This window comes from Anas platyrhynchos, chromosome 5, assembly GCF_047663525.1.
Source record: "Anas platyrhynchos isolate ZD024472 breed Pekin duck chromosome 5, IASCAAS_PekinDuck_T2T, whole genome shotgun sequence".
Classification (NCBI taxonomy): Eukaryota; Metazoa; Chordata; class Aves; order Anseriformes; family Anatidae; genus Anas; species Anas platyrhynchos.
In genome coordinates this window covers 6,598,545-6,617,772 of record NC_092591.1, presented here as the reverse complement: position 1 = coordinate 6,617,772, position 19,228 = coordinate 6,598,545, and the positions used below count along the sequence as shown (strand labels likewise).

General features: G+C 48.6%; 1 protein-coding gene across 2 annotated transcripts in view; it reads right to left on the bottom strand.

The window, feature by feature from the left end:
• The window catches only part of PRKCH (protein kinase C eta), a 113,250-nt gene that overhangs the window by 64,385 nt on the left and 29,637 nt on the right, over positions 1-19,228 (bottom strand). Inside the window, exons 1-3 of one of the 2 annotated variants that reach the window (XM_038179950.2) lie at positions 6,499-6,550; positions 1,359-1,509; positions 520-554 (exon numbers count right to left, since the gene is read on the bottom strand). In XM_038179950.2, coding sequence (XP_038035878.1) covers positions 520-554; positions 1,359-1,509; positions 6,499-6,535 — 223 coding nt within the window. In that variant the 5' untranslated portion in view covers positions 6,536-6,550. Of the gene's footprint in view, positions 1-519; positions 555-1,358; positions 1,510-6,498; positions 6,551-19,228 lie in introns of those variants that run through there. The other variant, XM_027458011.3, reaches the window with a different exon arrangement.

The window sequence follows — 19,228 nt, the reverse complement described above, 5'->3', positions numbered from 1 at the left end:
AAACAAGGACCACAAACATCGATCTATACAGCCATACAGCCAAAACGTGCATTCAGACACAAGTGCTGCACCAGGCCACGAGACTGCCCTTTGAAGTCGCATCCCTAATTTCAGTTTGTTTAGCTACACAGGGAGAGAAAGGAAGAGGGTGGCCATTCCAGCGAGGTATTTGTGTTTTAGTATCAGCTGGACACTGTGCTGAAGGGACATTAGGTTTCTCAGGCCTAGCTGGGTGTTGCACATACTCAGTAACTTGATGGATCTGTACAGGAGGAAAACTGTGGGTGAAACACAGCAACTGGACCCCTCGGTGTTTGCATGAGCCTGTGTGATTGTTCCCACACACATTAAAGCCACCAGACTGACAGCTACTCTAGTGCACAGTCTTGGCTGGCTGAGGAGGAAGATAAGCGGTGACTTCAGAGAATCTTGTAACCACAGGACATCCCAGCAGCACGGGGAAGTGCTCCTGAGACAGCACACCCTACATACACACAGTGCCCGAGCAGAGCACCTTACCTTGACACTGGTATCCCTGCTTCCCAAACACGCCCCTGTGCAAAGCAAAACATGAACAGAATTTAGTAGCAGAAAAGCAGCCTTCTTGTAGACAGTTTACAGAAAAGAGAGTCAAAAGGCAAGAGGATCCCAAATGACCAGATCCCTGGGGAAAAACTGCCCAGCAATAAGGGTGCAATTCAGTACTGGGGGGGTGTAAGTGTAGCAAAGCACTGCCAGGGCCAGAGCTCACAGTTCGAGACTGTCAATGTACGTGTTATTCTCCAAATTCCCCCTCACTCTGGTTTCTGAAATACTTCGTTTTATTACAACACACACCACACTTATTAGACTGATCCCAACAGCCCACACCCTGTTATTATCTCTCCTACTCCATGCTCTTTTGAGACATATATAAGTTTTTCTCCCTGCTCTGCCTACGCCCCCACACATATCATCCCACACCTTACACCTCCTCTGATGGCTTTTCTGTTCTCAGATATTTTCTCTAGTTTTTCAAGCAACTGTTTTTTGTCATCGTAATCTCAAAACTCCACTCAAACTAACATTTGTGGTCTTTCTTTACTTCTTTTCCTGAAATAACATTTGCACTTACAAGCAAGGAACATTGTCCTAGCCCCACACTCTCCCAGCTGGCTTCCAGCATCCAACCTACACATCAGCTCTGGCTTCTCTGCAGCAGATTCCAATTTGCAGTGTAAATGTACCCGTGGTGGCCATGGGGAGTCACTTTAGTAGCCCTTGGTGAAGTGCTGGGCAACCGATTCACAGATGGCATGTCAGTCCCCAGAACATAAAGGCTAGGAAGGTGCACACCACTGTTTTTGAGTGATTCTTACCAGATGAACTCCCTGCAGTGTGAGCAGTACGTTGGCTGTCGCAGGTAGGTAGCCATGAATTTGTGCCCGTTCACCTGATGCACTCGCCTTCGCATCGCCCGCTGGCGCTTCCTAGTGAGGTTCTTAAAAATCCGATCCCTCGGGAGGGTTCCTATGCAGGAAAAACACAAAGCAACAAAGCATTAGCGCTGCTGTGCACAATTGCTACTCCGCTTTTTGCTATGGCACAAAATTCTTTCAAAGATCACGATTACATCCCTGGTTTAGAAGTTGGATAATTAGGATCCAGCGCAAGGAAAGCATCTGGGAAAAGCAACAGGGTACGTTAATGGCAAAGGCCAAAATCTAGAAATAACTGCTTCTTCCCATCTGCCTCTCGCTCCTCTCCCATGTTGAGACATGTCACTAACACATTGATTCATAAGGTGTAAACAGACCAGAAGCTCAAGGCTAATGAGTTATCACAACTCACAGCTCTTTGGGTAATAACTTCTGAAAATGTGCCTGCATGCAACTGACTGACCAGCCCCGTGCGGTGGTGCTGAGCCAAAGCCATCACTCGCTTGCTGAATAGTGTTTATCCTCCTTCAGTATTCTCATGCTACGCTTCACTATCACCATTTGTAGTGACTTTGCTGTTTGGTATTGTGTCATTCTCCGCTTTCTTTAAAGGGCTCATTTAGCAAAGGACAGGTAATATTTTATAGTTCTGGAGAGCAACACCCCAGGAGCTGTTGGCACTGAAAAACTCAATCATCTCAAAACTTACTGTTATTGATTTGTTTATTTTTAAAAGCAGGTTTACTTCAGCCATATAACAATTCCCGAGCAAAGCTCAGTTTACACAAAACAAGTCACTCTTACAACACAGAACTGAGCCCTGGATCCAGAAAGTCATTCACATACAGCAGCAGACATCTGTCTTAAAAATCGCAGCCATCTGGCTTCTGGGATCCTTGCACAGACCAGGTCACACTCATCTGAGCTTCCCAGATCAAAGCCTCATCTGGGCCACACTTGCCTCAGAAGAAAGAAATGAAATTTGCAGTGTTCAAGTCAGTTGCTTTCCAGAGGATAGGATTAGGCCCTCCTAACAAGTGCACCCTGGGGACACATGCTGGAGTATGCAGCAGGACAGCGTGCACCAGCACACTCAGGATGCCTGTTTCAAGGGCAGATCGCTGCAAGACAAAAGCCAGCTATTGCCAAACCCCTCTGCATGGATGTAATGCCACAGGAAGAGCAGGCGGTCTGTAAACTTCCCAGCCCTCTGATCGTCCCAGAGCAGCTGATCAGCAGCAGTACCCAGACGCAGCTGTTCTCGTACCACTTCATTTGCCCATAAAAAGGGGGCAGAGCATTTCCCTGCTTTCAACTAGCTTTGTTGATTAACTGCCAAAAGAAAAAAAAAAAAAGCCATCGACTTGATCAAGGCTTGAAGTGCAAGAGTCCCACATCACAGGCGTGTTTCCTGGTCCTTTCTGTAAGAGTGGAGATTAGGGAAGCCATCCCATCAGCGCTGAACCCAGCCACTTCAAAGGGATGCAAGCCACATGATGTATTCTTCTGAGTGTTCCTGCCACACAGGTTTCGAAGCAAAGCCGGCCATAAAGCTCAGTTTTGCTTTTCTTTCTGCTGCATGCTCCTACCCATTTGTGTGCGCAGCCCCTCCAGAGGCACCGACTGGAAACTTCATCCCCAGTGACTTAACTGTGACACGGAGCTTGGCCTGACTGCGAAACAGCTTGCATTTATTTCTAAAATGGAAGCACACTGTAAATTAGGATTTTCCCATTAAAACAGAAAAGGATGTGGTATGGCTCATCCAAGCACTTAAAAAGAAACCTGCCTTCCTCGCTGCCGAGCTTCAAGCAGTTGCTCAGAAAGACAGGTGTAGAAAAGCCTGCCCTTCTAGGGAAGTGCTTAAATGTGTGTTTAATTCTCACTGAAGCCAACAGGACTCAAGTGACCACAGGAATTGCCAGGCGGAATCACAACATTGGCCCATCTAGTTCAGCATCCTGCCTCTGTCGGTGGGCAACCAGGAACACATGACAGCAAGATGGAGGAACCCTGCAGCTGTGAGATAATTCGCCTCTTTCCCCCACACAAGATGTCATTTTGATCTCCAGAAGTGCAAGCTGACGTGCGGAGGTTTAATATCCCTTCCAAACATTCAATCATCACTGCGCCGTTTCAATAGCCTTGTTATCTACCACGGAAAACACGGCTGAGGAGAACTTCAAGAGGTCAACCAGTTCATCCTTCTTCCCCTAAAGAGGAAGCCAGTGCCTTCGCTGAGCTCAAACTTCGTGCGAGAGAATAAAAAATTAAAAAAAAAAACAAACAGAATTTTCCTTCCATTATTTTGGAATTTGCCCACCTTTAAATTCCAGCACACTTACCCTTTGTCTAGGTGTAAGCTTACACTTAAGTGTTTTTCTGGATCAGGGCCAAAAACCTCAGTTGGCAACGTTTTCTGGCCTGGAGCTCAGCACGCATAGGAGACCTTCCAAGGAATGGAAAACGGGATAAAAGCCCCCATCCACAAGCAGTCCCCGGGTGGAGAAGAGCAAAGCAGCCCATGGGGCTACCAGGCGGGACACACGGTGCGGCCCGGGGCTCGGCCTGCTTGCAGGCAGCCCGCGGTTCTGATATGGTTCACAAAGGGCCATTAATATTTAAAACATTCCTCAAAATTCACGTTTTCCCACATTACACCGTTGCATTATCCTGTGCATTTCTCCAGGTGCAGGTCTTCCAGGTGATCCTCACCCATGCTTACGTTCATACCACATTAAGTTACAGAAACTTTAGGGTTTGCTAAGCAGGAGACTGACTCCCGCGCTACTTGCAACATGCAATCGGCTCTTTTGGGTCCATGCTCTCCCCATTTCCCGATGCTGTCTGGAGTGAAAACGGGAGGGAGAGCCCAGCACACCTCAGGGCTGCAGGAGGCCATCCACCAGGCGATCTGGTTGATCCAAACACACGGCCACGTCCCACAGAATAAATTCCTCCTTCAGAGGGCCTGAGCGCTCCCCGACCCCTCACACCACAGCACAGAGCGGGTGAGTTCAGCCCTCCGACAACAAGGCCCAGGTGATTCTGAAATGGCGGACCACCACCAGCAGCTATCCTTAGCACCAAAACCACCTTAATCCCGACAGCCAGCCCTCACCAGGACGGCAATTCCTCAGCACACAAGCACCACCTATGCCAAATCGCCCACAGCATCGCTCTCAGGACGCTGTGGGCCGAAATCACCCACCCAGTGCTTGTGCCTGCTCTCGGACAGGGTGGCCATTTAGTGTCACAGGGTGTAAGGTCACTGCAGAAGTCTTTCTGCTCACAGTCTCTGGAGTTTCCTACAGAATATAGATTTTCTGCTCGTGTGCTGACAGGATTTTACCAAACAAAGCGGCTCCAGACCACTTGAGGAAGACCCAGACCTTGAAAAGCCTCTAATCTCTGGTGAAGCAACAAACCACCACGAATGGTTCGGATGTCCACATACTGCTAGAAAAACAAGCAAGCAATTACCCAGTGAAGGGAGTTGTCTGCACTGATGGTTAAATTTGGACATCTTTAACTATGGGGTACTTACTGCGCCTGGCTATCTGTAAAAGCGACTACAAAGCTAAGTACTAAAAAGCCTCTTCCCCTTTCCTCCTCTCCACTCAGGCCTAACACGTGTTTATGGCAGTGGAAATTCTGCGTGTGGAGGGAGAGGAGAATAAATAACCCACCGAGTCAGCCGGGGATGGCTGCAGGCACTGGTGCCGTACTCACCCAGCCAGCAGAGCAGTCACCCTGCCCCTGAGCCCACCCGATCCCACCTTCCCAGACAGATAACCCCCCTTTCCCCATCGCATACCTTTAGGACAATTAAGCACAACTGCTGTAACAAAGTTATTTATCCATATTGCCCAGTGCCACTACCCACTGCTCCTTCCAGCAGTCCTGGCTGGAGCTCAGCTGCCCCTAGTGCAGGAAAGACAAAGCAAGCTCTGCTGGAGAGACACATGAAGTCATTTCTCAACAAGCCTTTCTGGAACAGTTTTTATTTATGTATTTATTCCAAGGGTTTCTTTCAGTTAAGTCCTTAAGTGGTGGTGTAACTACAGCAGTAAGACAAACGAAGAAGCTGCAGCATGACGTGCTGCGGAGCCCCTGCTCGCCTCGGAGCAGTCAGAGCGTGTCAGAGCTCCCCCATCAAAAATCAATCTCAGCCCTGCTGCCGTAACGCTGGCACTACAAAGTATTCGGGTACGCCCTGGCACGTGAAGCTTTCTAGTGTTATAGTTCAGCACATGTCAATAAAACTTGCCTTTGAAAGAAAGATACCCAAAAAGCAATGTTAAGTAGTAATGCCAATAGATTAAAACTTAACGAAGCCTGTTTTATTAGTACCAGTATGTGTGCTGTCCTGTGCTCCCCTAGGAGCACCCCAAGCAAGATCCCATCACACTGAGCACCATATAGGCACGGAGCAGAGCCCAAGCACAGGGCTCATTGGGCTGCAAAAAGCACATGAGCAGACTGGAGGCCAGTGGCTGCAGCTTACAGCCGTTCACCGGCACCACAGCACAGAATAACTGCTGGGATCGGGCTGACGGCCCTCCTAGCCCATGTCCTGGCAGCGAGTAGTGGGAGGGTTTAGGAAACGAATACAAAAACCATCACCTACACTGGGAAGGAAAACACACACCCATCCTTTCCAGCCATCAGTGGTGCAGGAGCTCTCTCAGTGCTCACCTAACAGCAGGCTCCTTCCTATTTACTGAAAATAAACAGAGGCTAAACCCAGATGTTTATTTTCCAAGCTGGAAAACATGTATGCTATGAAAAAATCCCTTACAAAGACTTGGTGTATCAGTTAACCAAGAGTTTTATCATCGCAATCCCATGCATAGTCCAAACCACAGGAAGCCTTCCTAATTAAAACACCATAAACACAACGCAGCATTGAAGAAGCTGATAGCCCAGCTCTGAAAGGGGAAAAGGATTTAAAAGCTACGACCTGAAGCTGTACTTCCATGGCTGATTGTTCTGCTTCCCCACAACATGTGCTGTAGATTGAAAGCCTTTCCTTTCTTAAGAACTGCAAAGGTTTCTCTTCAGTTCACTCATAAGTTACCTGGACGTGTGAATCTGCCAAAGGCAAGCAGCCACATCCCCAGGAAACTTCTGAACTACACGGGTAGTGGTTCGCTTTCACTTCACATCCATGCGAGCTTCTGTCCTCCTGCAATTTCTATCAGTCTGTGCACAAAAACAGATCAGTTCAAATCCCAGCAGAGGCTTACAGCAAGGCAGACATGTGGCACATCAAATAGAGGCTGAGGCTCGTGTTTTAGCCAGCTGCTGTTTTCCCTCTAAAAGCAGAAGTTTGGTATGAAGACCAGAGAAAGAACCAGCTTGTGCTGGCGGGGCTGGGGTGTCTTCTACCAGCACTTGACAGAAAAGCCATTTTAATGGGCAGTTCATCTTTTAAGATGTCAACCAGTCGATATTGTCTGAAAGAACAGGAAGGAATAATAGAGCAATTTGCTCTGACTCCAAAAACCAGGAGTTTTCCCACTTGTGAGTACGAAGCAGTGTTCTCAGCAGTCTCAGAGATGCACAGCACATGCATTCATTGTTGCCCCAAACAGAGCATCAGGTCACACAGAATTACACACCCAAGGCAAGGCCTTTGGTTCTTGTCCACATGCTTAAGTAGGGCAGATCCCCTCCCTTGTTTTTCTGCCCAGTTTAAGACAAACCCGTCTTAGCTCTCACCCTCAGCGCTAAGTGATCAGCAGCGTCTGAATATCGAGGCTGAATAATGATTTTGGAGCGCAGCAGCAGTGAGAACAGGATCAATAAAGTTCAAGCAACAGTGCTAGTGAACACGACGGCGTTCAGCTACTGCCATAAATCCCATCACAAGCTTATTTCTGGAATCACACCGTGACGCCAAAGCTCTGGCAGCAACAGGAGGTGAGGAAGAGATCACGATGCTGAGCAGACACGTCTCAAGTTAGCACCAGGACCTTCTGGGGAAGTTCAATTTGCTTCGCAGTCTCTAGCACTTGGATGTAGCAGTGCCAGGGACGAGGCGAGCTTGGAGGAGCTGGAGAGCCCAGCACGTGGCTGCCAAGGGGCCACAGGAGAGAAGAGGGCTGAGAAGTGGAAGGCAGAGCCTAGTGCTAAGGCTCAAGAAGGAAGAGCTGCTTTATGTCTGTTTGCATAAGTCCTGTGAGAAAGTGAGAGAGGAGGAAGAAGGCAGCTTGAGAAACTTCAAGCAACCAGCACGGGCGTATTGTGCTGCCACTTGGAGTCTACAGACCAGCTACGAATACTACAGAGGTTATTTTGCATAGTTTTAATCATGATTGCCACACAGCTTTTCAGACACTCGCAGAGCAATTCAAAAATCTGATTTTCCACATCTGCTCTTATAAATTCTGTGTGTGTTTTTTTTTTTTAATCTATTTAGAAGTCTGCTTGTGGATGTTGACAGTTAGGAAGCAGGGCACCGCAGCATGTTGTACAGGGCTGCAAAACATGATGGTAAGGCTTTTTCATTCATTTCTACAGCAAGTAATGAAGAGGAAACAGGATGTGGAGAATAATGAAAGATTTCCCTGAACATGAACAACCCCATGCCACAAAAGACCGGGTTCTGAAATGGAAATCATCACATGCCAGCTGGTTTGTGCTGCCCAGGCCACAGGCTGCAGGAAAGATGCTGGCTGCCAAGGAGGATGTGTTTGATGGGAAAGCCACTTCCCTGTGCTTCCTTCTCCTTACAGCCACACCACAGTGAGAGAAGGAAAAGGACAGCTCCATTTTTCACCTACGTGTTTCTCTGCCAACAGCAAGAAACGTTTTTCTTATGCTCAGTTTGTCTTTCTGCCTCTACAAGTTTCTGCGTTAGTTTGGAGAAGGTAACCTCGTGATATTTGTTTGAAAGAGATACCAGGCTGGGGTGATAACAGCTAAGAACTGCCTCAACATGCACAAGGAGGAGATGCCAGGGGAAAAGGTTTTTAATTTTAAACTGGAGGAGGGACTTGACAGACAGCAGATCCCTGGAGCGCTGAACGGAGCCCTCTGGAGCCCCAGATGGGCCCTGTAACTGGAAGACCCACTAATATCTGTGCTGTACCCAGCAGGAGGCACACAATACCCATGCGGTGTGTAAAAGCAGGATAAATTAGTCAGGTCACATCCAGCGAGATGACAGACGGGAGCTTCCCTCCGGCTGCAGCTGAACGTGATCTTCCAGCTGCAGCCGGGCTGGGCGAAGACACCCGGCCCCAGCCCCGTGCTGCCTGCTCACGATGCTTTCCCCTCCCCAGCCCCTTGGCCCTGCCGGCCTCACTCCATGTGCAAACGTAACCCAGTCCTGTCATGCTGATCTGGGCTAGGAGCACGCAACAACAAAACCTGAAGCTGACCCACACAACAGTAATAACTGTGTCCCCTCCCCAGCTGGGATAGAGCCACACATCCTCTTTGAGTCTTGGTTTTACTATACGATGGGGAAAATCCTCCTTCTTGCTTGAAGATGTATAAATAATAATACTACCTTGTACTTCTTCCTTCATCACTCGTTAAAGACTTAACGAACCGATTCCTCTCTCTCCTCCCCTTGCCAATTATACTCATTATTATTTCCTTCTGCTTAGGCAAGTGAATTTCCATTGTAAAACCTCCTGTTAGTCCTTCCCACCTATTAAACCGAAGAGAAAAATGTTGAGATGTGATTTATTGGGAAAGGAAACCATTTAAATGTATTATTCATTAAAAACAGGAAAATAAAACTAACAAAGCAACTTTGATCTTTCCCATGATTAATCCATGCCCCAGAAGCCCTCCGTACCGTAAGTTTTAGAAGATCTCAAGCTACGCTGCGCCGGCTGAAGGGTACGAGCAGTACCGATGGAGTAACAGCATTAATAGGGCAAAGTTAGCAGCACCTGTGCAAAATCCTTGAGAAACACATAATTGGCACGCTGGGCAAACCAGCAGGGAGATCCTGAACTTTCCCCTGATCCCGACGCCTCGGGGCTCGTGTGTGTTGTAAGAGCCAGCAGCTCATGCTCGTCGGTAGCTCCACCGTCAGTGTTACAACACGCGGCAAGGAGGCCTTACCTCCCCAGGAAAGCGTGAGTTTCCAAGTGGCAGCTATTTTTAACCAGATGCAGCTTCGTGCTATTTTTAAGCAGATGCTCCAGGGACATCCTTCTTCTGGGCTGCGTGACCAGCTTCAGGATCAAAATCAGCCAAGAGCATTAAAACCAGCGTGGCTGCACAAGGTTTCACGCTCAAGTCCATTTGCTTAGAAGCCGTGCCTTTATGTTTAAGCAATGCAGCTTTTCCAGAGAGATACAGGCTCAACATCTGTCTCGGAGAAGGGGCACCACCAGAAAGATATTCTTTATGTAACATGAGACAAAAAGCATAAAGAAAGCCTGTTGAAATGGGAATACCAAGCAGCTTGCAGCCAGCAGGACCCGAGGTCTTGCAGCAATTCGACAAATTGCAGCCACGTTACAGCACACTGCAGCCGTCCCTGGGATCAAACCTCAAGTTTCCTTACTTGGGGCACTGCATCTTGCGGTGGGAAAGCAAATTGTAACCAACAGCACAACTGGAACCTAGACAGGAAGAAATTAATTGGGAAAGTTAAGTTAACTAAGTTGGACAAGTGGCTTCAACACTCCCCTTTTTCTGCTCTTGGGGCCGTGCAGCAGAGCTCAGCGGTGCCTCAGCCTTTTCCAGGTCTTTGCTGGGTATTTGCTCGGTGCTCCCTTGGAGGGATGCCCAGCACCTGAGTCACCAGCAGCAGCTCCTGGCCGCCTGGTCACCCAAATCACACCGAGCCAGCCCGAGCAGCCCGGCCGCACACTCAGCCCTGATTGCACAGCCGATCCCTGGTACTCTCGAGATTTCCATGTGGCAGCTTGCTAATCAGTTCCCTAATTGCAACAGCCTTAAAAAGCAGGTTGTTTACCATGTCGCTCTCCCACGCAGGTTCCCACACACCACGGGCTGAGCAAAACGCCGCCGCAGCAAGGCGTTTGTCAGAAAATAAATAAATTCAGCCTCCTGTGCTCCAAGTTTATTGCTGCCGTGAGGAGGCTTGCCAAAAGGCAGCGCCTCTTCTCGTCAAGACAGTCCCACCTCAGTAACGCGGCGAGGAAATCATCTGTCTGCAAGTGCTCAGCCCGGCGATAGGTTTGGCTTCACTTCGCAGCCTGTCCAAAAGCTCTCCTGCAGGTGGCACGGAGCATTTCTGCTCTGCCCTACACACTGCACCTGTCCCAGGGCTGGTGGATTATCATTGTTCCCCAGAGGGATTTCCTGTAGGGCCGTGGGCCAGGAGGAGTGTTTGGAAAAGACATCTGCCCCAGACAGCCTCCCGCCCGGCTAACGCAGCCAGCCGTGACCGCTCCCACCGCCCCGTATCTCCCCCGACAGGGTTTTTCACACCGTGATCCATATTTCTCCATTTTGGAGATACATCTCTGAGATTTCAAAAGCAGATGTCCCAAATCCACGCAGCCACAGCTTGGGAAGCGCTGGGTGCCACATGGGCAGGGCGTTGCTTGCCTTGGCTCGGGATCTCTGCGCAGAGGGAAGGGGCCCTGCAGGTTCCTCCAGCTCTCCAACAGCCACCAGAGCCACCAAACCCATTTCATTCCCACAAACGGCCGGCCCCTTCCACGAGGTGTAAGAGCAGCAGCACCGAGGACGTGCTCTGCCTCCCTGAGGGCTCTCCCATCTCACCCACCTCGACTAATGAAGACGCAGAGGTGGCTGAGCGGGAAGGAAGCCACTTTCTCCACCAGCTTGTGATAGACACCTAAGCCTGCAGCGCCTTTCATCTCCTTGCCAGCGCCTCACGGAGCAGGAACATACGGGGAGGGAATTTGGTTAGGCTCAAATGGCAGGAGATGAAAGTCAGACTACGGCTTGATGCTCCCAACAGTGTCCTTGCACTGCGTTAAGCAGTTCTTCCCCCGTACAGCAGCGCCGTGCCTTCCTGCCAGGTTCTTCATCCATCCCTGACGTGCTCGGGGCTGTGCAGGCTGGAGGTGAGACATCTTCCTCTGCCTTTGGCTGCTCTGCACTGACTGCTATCAGGGGCTGCACCACGAGCATATAGGAAGGCCAGGTGTCAGGCACAAATTTCAGCATTTCCTGACGTTTGAGAGTTTGATTTTGTAGCTTCTGTGACATCCCTCAAATTAAAAGGTTTTTCTTTTTAAGATGATTTTGAAATAAAGAAAAGCATCACTGAAAACAAGTTACAGCCACAGAAACTGTGGCAGCCTTCCCCTAGCTCACCAGCAGGGCTGGTCCCATGCACACAGCGTTGTCCTCGCTCCCTGGAACAAAGGAAGAAACAGAGGAAAGGGCTGGATCTGTGCAGCAGATCCAGCACTGGTGACAGAGGGATGTGCTGGCTCTACAAGTTTCACAACTTGAAGGGAGAAAAGAGCTGAGATTCTGGAATAAAAACTTGCTCTTCTACTGTCCCCCCAGCTCCTCTAGCACACGTGTCCTTATTCTCCCCTACCCACCCTCTGAGCTTCTTGAGGCTCTTTGTTCCCTGCAGCTTCTGGCCACCTCCACCATCATCTCCCCCCAGCCCAGTCTCCTTTTTCCTTCCACCTCTCTTTCTCTCTCTCTCTCTGTCCTTCTTCCTTCTTGTCCTCTGTCCTTCCTCCCAGGTATATTTTTTTTTCCCAAAGGCAGCAGAAGGCAGATGGAGGCTGCAGAGGCTCTCATCCCTCCCACCCTCTCCTCTGCCAAGCCTGAGGTCACTCTGGCAGAACGACACCGGGATCTTTTTGTTCAAAGCCGTATTTTGATCCAGCATCTCGTTCTGCAAAACAACTGAATCATTTCGGCTGAAGCATTCCAGAAAACAAACATAAAACAGCTGGCACTAAACCCCATCAGACAGCATGTCAAGCTGGGAACACTCAGGAACAGCCCAAAACAGGGGCGTATAAATTGTGAGCATTAGGATCCACCTCTGAAAGCACCACTAGAAGACGAGCTGTGCTTAACTGCAGCTTACTGAAGGCTGAAGACCCCGTTCTGCTTGGCTGCCAGCAGCTCTCCCAGAAAGGTTGCTATCTCACCTTAGAAAGCAAATTAAAAGGTAGAGAAGATGGGAAAGGCAAGGTTTAAATAGCAAAAAAATTCTGAGCACATTTAGGGTTGCATGTAGGTGGCAGATGTCCCTGTATTTCTTCCTACCTTGTCTGGCACTGATCAGCTCAGCCCAGACCCTTTATTTCCCTCCCCAAAGGCTTTCTTAGGATTGTGGGGAAATTTCCCAAGGCTTTGCATCATCCCAGCCCCACAGAGTGCAGGAATTCACTGCCGCGACATCTACAAGAAGCAGCAGATTGGTGCTGTCAGTCCTCCTCTTATCAGCATGGTCAGAGTGATCGGTGGCCATACCTTTGCCCCCTGCAAGCACTAACGACCGATGAACACCTTCCAGGTAAACTCAGGTAATTAAGCACTGTGAACCACTGGGATTTTGTTACCACACACGTCCTCTGATGCTGACAGTCCTGGCAGATCTCCTCACACACCGAGTCCAACGCTGCCCCAGGTGCCAGAGGCTTCTGGGCTCCTTACGGGCAGGGCTGCCAGACACGAGGAAAACCCTTGCCTGTTGTGGCACCATCCAAACGAGCAGTCTCCTCCAAAACCCAGAGTTGTCAGGCCTGGATATTAAATGGTACAGTGCCTGATTTAATAGTTGGTGGAGGTGAGGTTAAAACAAAACAAAACCTAAGAAAAACAACAGCAGCAAACTGTATAGCTTTTTTTCTGCTGCAGGTTTACAGGGTGATGCTATGTAAAGTCCTTGGGCTTTTGGTAAGCCATTCGCCTATTTGATCAGTCAGGTACCTCAGGAATTGTGGTCTAGGGGAAGGCGAGCACAGCCAGAAGGTGTGCTGATGTCCTCCATCACCCCACCTCCATCCTGGTGCAGGCTGTGATCCAGGTGCCCCCATCAGCAGAGGATGATCACCAGGCAGGGAGCAGCGAGGGCAGGGCTGCTGTCGTCATCCCCGGCCGCAGAATCAGGGTCCCAGCCTCCAGCAGCTTCATGCCCAGCTCCTTCCAACCCACGTTTGCCACTCCGCTGTGCTGCAGCACAAACACCCGCTCCGGCACAGCGCTGTCCTCCAAGGCCAAGCAGATAGATGCAGCTCCTCTGGGAACCACCGTCACTTCTTCCAGGAATCACAGCAAAATAAAATCTCTGTTCCTCATTACGGCCAGGAACACTGAAATCCCACAGCAGATTGCAAGCTTGCATATTTATATTTAGGTTTGCAGAGCCTAGACAAAACACAGCCCACTGGAAGTCAAGTTAACCCTAATATTGCTGTTTGTTGTATTTCTATGGTGTCTGGATATCTACACAGGTGGCAGATGTCGGCAAGCCATGAATTACTACAAGAATCCCTCAGCTTTACATTTACTGCTCTACCTGTGGAGCTCAAATCAGTCATCTCCCAGGAAATAAAGGTGGTCTTGTGACTGCACAACGGGCTGGGGGCTGTCCACCTCTCTGCATTAGAGCCCCCTCCATAACACCGAGCAAAGGCAAAAATAAAAAATTTTAATGGAGGAGAGTCATTTGTAAGATGTAAGAATGCCAGGGTACAAAAAAAAAAAAAAAAAAATCAGGTTCTCCCTGCATTACTTATATTTGAAATTCACTGTGCAAAGTTTAAAAACTTCAATTTCCTTTTAAAAAGAAATTGTTCAGACTATCCTTCCACCATTAACAGTAATAACTCTTCAGTACCCTCAAGCTTGCCCACATTATCTATCTTTCAAGGCTGGGCTGCCTCACAGTGGCTCCCCAAGCCAGTGTAAGTCTGAACAGGGCAAACACGAGGCTGTCCTACAGAAGATGTGGTCCAGCCCCTTCTGCTCCCAGCATTTCATAGCCCAAACGATGCTTCTCAGATCACCCAAAGGCACCTCCCTGCCAAAAGGATCTCCAAGCTGTCCTTTGTGGTTGCTCTGACTTTGAAATTCTCTCCTTGGATCTTCAGAGCTGCTGAAGATTTTTTACATCCTTGTGCTCATCTCATGGAGCTAAGTCCTTGGCTTAGTGACACCTACGGAGCCACTCTCACTCCCACTGGCCTGGCTGATTCAGGAGCGCAGAGCATCTTTGGTGATGCTCCTGGTCTCCATAAGGACACAATCTTCTCAAGGGTGCACTTTGGGGGGATTTTTCCCCAACATTTCCCCAACTCTACATTGCTCTGACCTATTCCCTTCTCAAAGAGTAGGGCTGACCCAACACAGGCTGCACCTGGAAATCCCTTGCCTGAAGCACGCACATTTGTGACCAGTGTAAAGCAATCAGGCATCGGGGAAAAAAATTACAGGAGTGTAGAAAAATGCTTCCCCGGCTGCTCTGTCCCATGTAAGACTTTGGGCTCATCATTAAAGACCTCCTTGTTCTCAGGCTGTGCACCTAAAGCAGCAAAACAAATTTTTACCCTGTCCCACACTGATATTTCCTGCTCAGATCAGCAGGATCTCTGGGCAGCATCCAATACATGCTTGAAAACTGCCTGGCTCGGGCTAGTGACCCAAAACAGAAGAGTTGCCCAACTGGCCAGCAGCTGAGAACAAGACATTTTTTCATTCTTGGTTCCCAGTTTCAAATAATTACTCCCCTGCCTCTAAAAAACAGGCTGAAAACAGTTATTACCGCAGGTCACTGAGGACTAGTAAACATCTTTTTTTCTCTGCCTTGTGCAAGAAACTAATAATGTGTCTGCCACGGAGCTTTGGTGGGGCTGAGCAGCCGCACGCAGAGCAGCCCTTTTTAGCACAAAGGCTGTACCCACTTAAAACTTTGGGGCTGCAGGTCTTTGCTGGTGCCTGTCTGAGGAAATGCTATTTCTTAAGACAAAAACCATTTCACATCAGAAAAAAACAACAACAATGTGTTCTAAGAAAAACAACAGCAGAAGACAAAGCTGGTGCTTGAGAACAAACCATCCCAAACACGCCACGTGACAGCTGCAAGCTGAAGAAACGTTTCCTGCTTCAGAGGCAGGTTCAGGCTTCCTTGCTGCTGCAAAGCCTACCTACATTAAATATTTAGCAAGGGGTGCTATATCTGCTCCACCGCTTGGCTTTTCAATATTCTCTTTGTTCTATTTCTTGCCCAGAACTCAAATTTTTCCTTGTCTTTCCTGACGCTGAAAGAAAGAAAAAAAAAAAAAACACACAACCATCACTTACCTCACAACACTGAAATTAAAACTGAACCTCAAGCCAGAATTATCACTTTGAGTGGCAATGTCAGAAAAAAAAAAAAAAGGCAAATTACAAGAGTTCAAAGCACTGAAATAGAAGCACTTCATTTTCTACGGAGTTTGCTTCATTCATTAATTCAGTCAAATCATTACTTTGTATTACTTTCATTAGCTTTGCTCAAAATTAAAAATAGCAAATAAGCCAGAGAGATGGCAAACCCTGGGCAGGGCAGTGTTGTAGGCAAAGCAGCTGGAGGGCTCCAGTGCTGGAAGGGAGAGAGGCACACATCGTCCTGCAGGTGCACGCCAGGGGCCTCACGGTGCCCATCCTGACCCCAAAGATTTGTGCCACAGACCTCAGCCACATGGGGCTGGAGGCATGGAGCTGCCTCTTGACAACTTTGTCTTCATGCCAGGGTGCTTCCAGCTGCCTTCCAGGAGTGCTGGGGCTCCTGAAGAGCCTCCTCAAGAGCCGTGGTCCTCAGGGCTGTGGTAGAGCCAGACGGCCTCACGGCAGCACTGCTTGGTCCCGCTGCTCCCCGCTCCGATCCCCAGCTGAAAACACACCTTGTGTTCATAGACATAGCAAATTCACAGCAAAGGCATCTCTAGCAGAAGCCACTTTATTTAGTTTCAAAAGAGAAAGGGTCTCAGGCCTGTTAAGGAGATGAGGGGCAGAGGAGAGCAGTGCCGGGGCCCCTCACACACCGCCAGCAGGACCACGGTCGTGCCTCTGAGAGGTAAACCTGCTCCTGAGGTAAGGAGATTTCCATCCTCAGTTTGCACAGGAAATATCATCCAAGTGAGGGGGGTTAATATAATCGGATATGGCTTAGCACAGCAACACATACACATAGTATGGAAAATAAAAGTGGGCAGGGGAAATTTCACTAGGCCTCTCTCGCTTTGCTCCTTTCTCCTCCTGAAAAATGAGCTCTATTTGTACCAGCTGGAACAGGCGAAGTTCCCTGGCTCAGAACAGCAGGGTACCACCGATGGGCAGAAGAGCCGTGTTCACAGGAGTTTCCCTTAGAGGAAGCAAGAGGCTCCAAGGGAAACATAACATTTAAAATTTGGGGGGGTTTCAAGCTGCTGAAAAAGCTCCTGTCTCATTGCTATCCCTGTGAGAAGAAAGGTCTGAGGATGAAGTAGGAACATCAGCACTAAAAGAAAGCCACTAACCCAGTGCTGGATTTAAAATAAGTAAAGGAAGGCAGACAGCCTCATCCCTGCCTCCCCTGGGGACCCTTACCACAGCCAGGCCCAGCTGGACACGTGGAAATCCTACAAACGGGCTCCCAAACATGGCTCTGCTGCTTCTGGCCATGCCAAAACACCTCAGGAGGCAGTGACAGATGGGCATGGAGGAATTTACAAAGGACTAATCTGTTACCAACTGTGTATTTTCTGCACTGCACTCGTCTTCACAACACGTCAACACTTCTTTCGGCCACAGAAGCGCCGTCCTCTTCCTCTGTTCTCACAGCGAATAAGGCAGAACCAAATTATATTTTTGGTCAAAAGAACTTTTCATCAGACAGAAAACAACCACTCCCAAAGCCAGAAAGTACAAGCTGCCAGCACCACCGGGACTGTCTATTTTGGGTACTTTTTCTAGGACAGCGAAATAATTGAGTCTCAGGTGCATCTAATGTCTGGGACTTCTTTCTTCCTCCCTCCCCTCCTCTCTGTCCCTCTCTTTAGTTACTTTTGTGGTCTTTCACTTTACCAGAATCACATAATAGTGGCTGAGGTTCAGTGAACTTGGTCATTTCTATAGACAAACAGCTAGCTCTGCAAGAAAACACCTCTCAAACAATTCACACGTTGGCCAGTTGGTGTGAACACCGGCAATAGGCACTGACCCTCCCTCTACCTTTGCTCAGCGAGAGCTTTCAGAGGTTTTCTCAAAGTTAGAGTCTCCCCACAGTTCACACTAACCCCATTATGTTTTTTTTTCTCCTTTCTCCACCACTGTCTATTGACAGAAGTCAGAAGGAGATGCTGTGGAAGCACACGGATGGCTCAAAAAGTGGATCTACTGACACTGGCACATCCTTCTTTTTACTTTAGCTGACTTTTTTTTTAGTTCAACACCATGTCGCAGCTGCTGGCTACATTTCAAAGCAGGAAACGCACCAGAATTACACTGTGTTTGAGTCACAAGAAAATGAACAGAAGTCCTAAAACATCCCATTGCTTGAAACTCCCTGCGTGGAGTCTAATGCAAACTCCTAATGTAGGTAGTTGGGTTTTATGTGTACGTATAGACACAGGCAGCCTTCACATGGGCCCTGCCAAGCTGGCCATAACCAGCAATGAGGACGCGGTAGCAGTTGTCCTCTCAACTGGGGCAAACAAGAGGGAAGCCACCTTTTGGGCTTTCAAGTTGTGAGTGATTGACAGGCTGCTTTCCAAAAATGTAATTTCCAATAAACCTCTATCTCCACATTTCTGGGGAGAAAAAAAAAAAAAAAAAAGAGGAAACAATAAAATAAAACACGATATTATAAAAAATATCTCAATAGTTTTCAGAAACCCTTCCCTGACTGATGCCTCAACTTCCCAACTTGAAAGAAGCGCAGTACAGTACCTGCACTTAGACTTGCCCTGGATTATGTCTGCTCTTGGAAACCCTGAATATGACCACCCCATGGGACTGACCAGTCAAGAAAAGCCCCAAGAGCCCCTTCGTCTTCCTGCTCTTCCAGTTACTACAGAGGAAAGAGAAGTGAACTATTGCCAACATTGCCCGTTTTCCTCTGAAAGCAGAAGCAGTACTGACATCCAAGTTCTCCATCTCTCACCTTTGAGATCCCAGTAGCAACAAAACTTAGACAATTAACACTATTTCTAATGTCTTCTCACCCCTGTTGCTGTCTAGGAGCCTCCAGTCTTCCAAGAAGAGTCAGCTCCTCCTAGCACACCTTTGTATCCTCCCTGATCCCTGGTGACAAACCAGGGATCTTCCCAAATTTGCTCTTCCCAAATTAACTCCAAAAAGACATTCGCACGTCCCCTACAGTCCCCTGCCAAAGCACAGCTGTAGGGAGTGTCCCTAAGAGGAGAAATGGTAAATGATCTGCCTGCATTGTGTGCCACAAGGGTGCTCACCAGACCCCAGCCTCCATATGTAGATGGAAAAAAATGCGCGTTCTTTGACAGATAAAGAACTGAAAGTTGAAGCAATACTTTGTGGGCGGCCCAGATTTACACAGAAAGTGAGTTTCAACAGAAAACTGAACTCTGCCCTTCTCTGCCCTGCTGCAATGCCCTGCCAAGGGGCTGTTCTCCCCTCCACTCTTATTCCCTAATCCTCTGAAAACAAGAGGAGCAGACTGCATCGCTGCTGTAGCAAGAAGCCAGTGGCTTTCACTGTATACAAAATGATGCTATTTGACTTCTTGCATCAATTCTAGCCTAAGAACATCAGGACACCCTACAAATCAATGACACACTGCTCACCAGAGGCCTTTGCTCCCACCAGCAGCACTACCATGTGCTGTAATGCTGTACTGGGAGACGAGATGCCAAAGAGCCCATTCCCCACCA